The following is a 4702-nucleotide window of genomic DNA, read 5'->3' as shown; positions in this document are numbered from 1 at the left end:
GGTGCAGCCTTGGCCTAAAGGTTAGGGAGGTGGTCTTAAGATCAGATGGTTGCAGGTTCGAACCACACCCTTGCCTCTCCCTACACCTCTGTCAATGACTAAAGTGCACTTGAACAAGGCACCTAACCCCACGTTGCTCCAGGGGCTGTAACCAATACTGTATTAATAACTATAAGTCACTTTGTATTAAGGATAGACCGATATATACAGGTCCTTCTCAAATAATTGGCATATTGTGTTAAAGTTCATTTTTCCCCCCATAATGTAATGATAAAAAAATAAACTTTCATATGTTTTAGATGCATTGCACACCAACTGAAATAATTCAGGTCTTGTATTGTTTTAATATTGATGATTTTGGCATACAGCTCATGAAAACCCAAAATTCCGATCTAAAAAAATGACATATCATGAAAAGGTCTGATTCTCGAATCAACGAATTAACTCTAAACACTGGTAAAAGCGTCCTGAGGCTTTAAAAAGTCTCAGCCTGGTTCATTACTCAAAACCGCAGTCATGGGTTAGACTGCTGACCTGACTGTGTTTAACATTGAAGTCAATGGCGGTGGCATTGCATGAGGGTTATGGAATCCCAGATTTCCTTTATGCTTAGCTGTCAGCTGTTTTTTGTTCTTTGATCTGGTGACCCACACTTCCCTCTTCATTATACCCCATAGATTTCTATACCACGCTTAGGTATTTTGGTGGTTATGGACATTCTAATTTGCCAGAAATGAAACCCCATTGAAAGTCAATGGAATGTTCTGTCTGGTGATTTAGAATGTCCATAACCACCAAAAAGCAATGTTGAGCGGTAGGATTTGGCGGTGTTCTGACAAACGGTCCTGCATTGTAATTTTATCCTACGTTAGGATGTTCTGTCAGACAAGTATGTTACATCGCCAAAGATAGACGTCAGACATGTTTGTTCAACAACTTATCCTGATTTTTCCGAAAATGTCCTTCCTGCTTCCTGCAATCGCGTGAGATCAAACAACCTCCAGACCATGAATACGAAATTAAATGGTAGTATTATGGGATGGTCAGGACCAGGTTTAAGTTTAGCTTACATTGCATTACACTACACTTAGCTGATGAGTTTAACCAAAGCGACTTTACAGGACATTGGTTACAGCCCCTGGAACAATGTGGGGTTAGTTGCCTTGCTCAAGGGCACTTCAGCCACGGATGGAGGTGTGCGGAGAAGTAAAGGTGGGATTTGAACCTGCAACCCTCTGATCTTAAGACCACCGCCCTAACCATTAGGTCACGGCTGACCTTGGTTTAACATCAAGTCTGCTTCAGTCAAGTCATTTTAGTCAATACAGTCTGTTTTGGTTTTTAGAAATATCCAATACAGTCTGATTCAGTCACAGTCTTAGAATTTACAGTGTGGATGGAATGCCTGATGTGCACAAGCTTGGAAAGCTCAGTCCTTTCTCTCATTTGAACTAACCTCCTCACCACACACGCACGCACGCACGCACGCACACACACACACACACACACACACACACACGCACGCACACGCACGCACACACACACACACACACACACAACCACCTACCCTCATCCCCATTACCCTGACAATGCTAATCAGGTAATGGACCCAATCAATTAGCATCCCCCCACCCCCCACTTTCACCATCACCCCTCACCACCACCGCCACCACCAGGGCCACTGACAGCTTTGGCTAGGCCCAGGACAAAGGCATCTAAAAGGGCCCCTTACCCAATACATACAATCAGGGCTCTCTGAATGTGCGGTTGGCTACTAAGATTAATATCTAGCTATTTTGGCTCATGATGAGAAATGCTAATTTAGTAGCCTGATTATCATCGACTTTCATCAACCAAGAGCATAACAATTAACATTTCCCAAACGGCATTTCCCAAATGGCCTCGCTTGGTTTGCTAATCATTGTTTGCTTCCCAACAAAGTGGGAGGAGTTCCTCTATTTGCGGAAACTCAGAAAGTACTTGCATTGCTCTTGACCTGACTAGTAGCAACGCTGAAACTGTTGCGTCACTAGGAGGGCACGGTCTGGCTACTGATTTAGAGCCTTGCATACAATGTAATGAGGACCCAATTACGGATGCCTTCACTCTCTGGGCCCAGGACAACTGAACTGGTTGTCCCCCACTCCCACTACCTCTACCAGCATTACTTTAACATCCCACAACCCCCACCTCAACCTTCCCTTCACCATTTGCTTCACTTGGGGCCTCCTGTGACTACTCACTACTGCAAAAGGTATACAGGAAGAGATAAAGATAAAAGGTGTGTGAGAGAGAGAGAGAGAGAGAGAGAGAGAGAGAGAGAGAGAGAGAGAGAGAGAGAGAGAGAGAGAGAGAGAGAGAAGTAAGTATAGTAATATTTAATTGGGATTGTGTTTGTGGGTGTAGTGTAGCCTTAAAACATGGCCCAATATACCCAAAGATGACATTAGGGCTAGTTAGGTTACAACAGAGGACACCCACGGCTGCTGTCCTCCACGCAGGCACACATATGAACAGACCTCCCCGTCCGTGCGTCCATGCGCATGCAAATCAAACGACAGCGTGTGCCAAGCGCCCTCCAAAAAGCAATCTATTTACGCCGAGACGGGATGCGTTTGCATCATAAATAGCCTAGTGCTTTTATACGGACTTGGCTTTTGAAATGCAAACACGTCAAAGCTGAGCTTAATGGCTCGGTGGGACTTATTGGCACAATGGAGGCGAATTAGGCCGTTAATGGACTTGGGTTTTATGGAGACACTCATGTGTGCCCCGCGCGAAGGCCATAAAAGTAATGTAAGCCACTGTAAATGAAATCCCGCTATTTGCCCCTGTTTGCGCTTCAGGCCATTTAATAGGTCTACACTTGCAAGTGAGCTACACGTTTATGTTAACAGCCCATATGATACAGCTATTAATGTAGTCATACTGGTAACTACTGCTGTGACTGGTGGTTTCAAGCTGCATGTCCCTCCTCGCTACAACAAGCGCACTCAGGCGACATATGTTTGTAACTGATCCATAAGGCCTAAAGAAAACTAGTTGCACTTACACTTTGCATGGGGTGGGAGATGCCTGAAACTAATAATCTAGTTATCCGTTTGGGTGTTGCAGTGGTTTACGAATGCCCACCAAGAAGGAGGCCATCCAATTTCCAGGATCGTATGCCAGAAACCCTGACTGACCCCTCTGGTTATGTTACAAAATGGTGCAATACCTCCTTAAACCACTCTCCCTTATAATTTTGCACCAGTACACCCCTGTATATTCATTTTATTTATGAATATGTGCTGTAAGAAAATAACGCACATGTTACGCACTGACGACTGAGATGGTTCAATGTTATTCGCATTTTAATTAGGCTGCCATTGCGCATTGTGCGCTTATATGACTTATTAAAAGGAATCTACTCTATTCTATTCTGCCACAGCTGGTTTACCTGGCTTGGGCCTCGTCCAGGCTTTCGTCTGTAATGGCCATGATCTGCTGGAGGATGTCGCCGATGGCCCGCGGCTGCCCCGGGTACTCGTGCTGCTTCCCAGGCGCGTCCAGGTCGGCTATGTCAGGCCGAGAGAGTCCGGTGAGAATATGACCCGCCATCATGTGGGTCTGCTCGTCCATACCTGGGTCCATGATGCTTGCCTTCTAGGTCCTGTCCTGTCCCAGCTCTGTGTTTTGGTTACACGCGAAAGGTATTCTACCACAATTGGTGCTTTGATTTTTTCAGTCCTTTTTAAAAAAAAAATCCTGGATTCGGGTTCAGGATTCAAAATGTGAATGAAAGTGATAGCGTAATAGTGTGCACTAAATGAGGAAAATTAAATAATTTCTTCCAAGTCTTCAAGACGTCCAGGACGAGAAACGATGCACACACAGGTAAACAACAGCAAACTTTTAGGCCTTCAGGGTGCCATGCGCCCACGAAAATCTTGGTACCAAGTGATCTTCTCGCAACAAAACAATTCCGTGATAATCCAGGTAGGCTTTTGGGAAGAATGTCCTTTGTTGACTTTTCAATGATGGATGCGTAAAATATCCTGTTAATCAAGCACTTATTAAAACAACTTTTTTATTATACAGACGCAACGTCCAGCATACGCCCGCTTATTGGCTAAATTGAAAGGGTATTGGTCGATATTAGATTTGGCAGTAGCGGAAGGCAATAGTTGGTTTTGGTTAGGAGGGCCAGCTACTAGCCTAGTTAACAGTCCAAAACTGACCACGGTGAAAACAAACCTGGAGAAAGGAGGTAGGCTTGGGCTGCATTTCAACCAATGAGCTATGGAAGAGAAAGATGGACGTCGACTGGTCTTTGCGGAGGTAAAAGCGGTATCTGTGGTCGTTTCATCTCTATTACGGCTCCTTTGTTATTACTTTGTAATAGGAGGCGACTCCTAAAATGGTATCGGACGAAAATTCGGCCGCAGTGTGCTGCTAGCAGGCTACAACACCAGTCGTTGCGCCGCGACAACAAAAACGCATGACCAGTTGGGAGGGAACCGTCTCGCGACGACGCACAGACCACCATAAAGGGAGTTTAACAATGCGAGGTCTGGTAGAAAATGGCTCACCCCTCGGATTCCCTTCCTCTAGTTTGCAAGAAAGCGGGGCAGTCTACATAATTGCGAACATGCTGCCATGCCGAGCGAAGACAAAAATAGCTTGGGTATATTCCAAAAACAATCATCAATCCCAATATCCA

General features: G+C 45.0%; 1 protein-coding gene across 1 annotated transcript in view; it reads right to left on the bottom strand.

The window, feature by feature from the left end:
* LOC134452895 (pre-B-cell leukemia transcription factor 1-like) overlaps window positions 1-3787 on the bottom strand; it is an 18869-nt gene extending 15082 nt beyond the window's left edge. The window contains exon 1 of the mRNA XM_063203562.1: window positions 3440-3787. Within this exon, the coding sequence (XP_063059632.1) occupies window positions 3440-3633 (194 nt within the window). The 5' untranslated portion in view covers window positions 3634-3787. The remainder of the gene's footprint in view (window positions 1-3439) is intronic.
* Between the last annotated feature and the right edge of the window lie 915 nt (window positions 3788-4702).

This window comes from Engraulis encrasicolus, chromosome 1 (genome assembly GCF_034702125.1).
Source record: "Engraulis encrasicolus isolate BLACKSEA-1 chromosome 1, IST_EnEncr_1.0, whole genome shotgun sequence".
In the NCBI taxonomy this organism is placed as follows: domain Eukaryota; kingdom Metazoa; phylum Chordata; class Actinopteri; order Clupeiformes; family Engraulidae; genus Engraulis; species Engraulis encrasicolus.
This window is presented reverse-complemented; position numbering and strand designations above follow the sequence as displayed.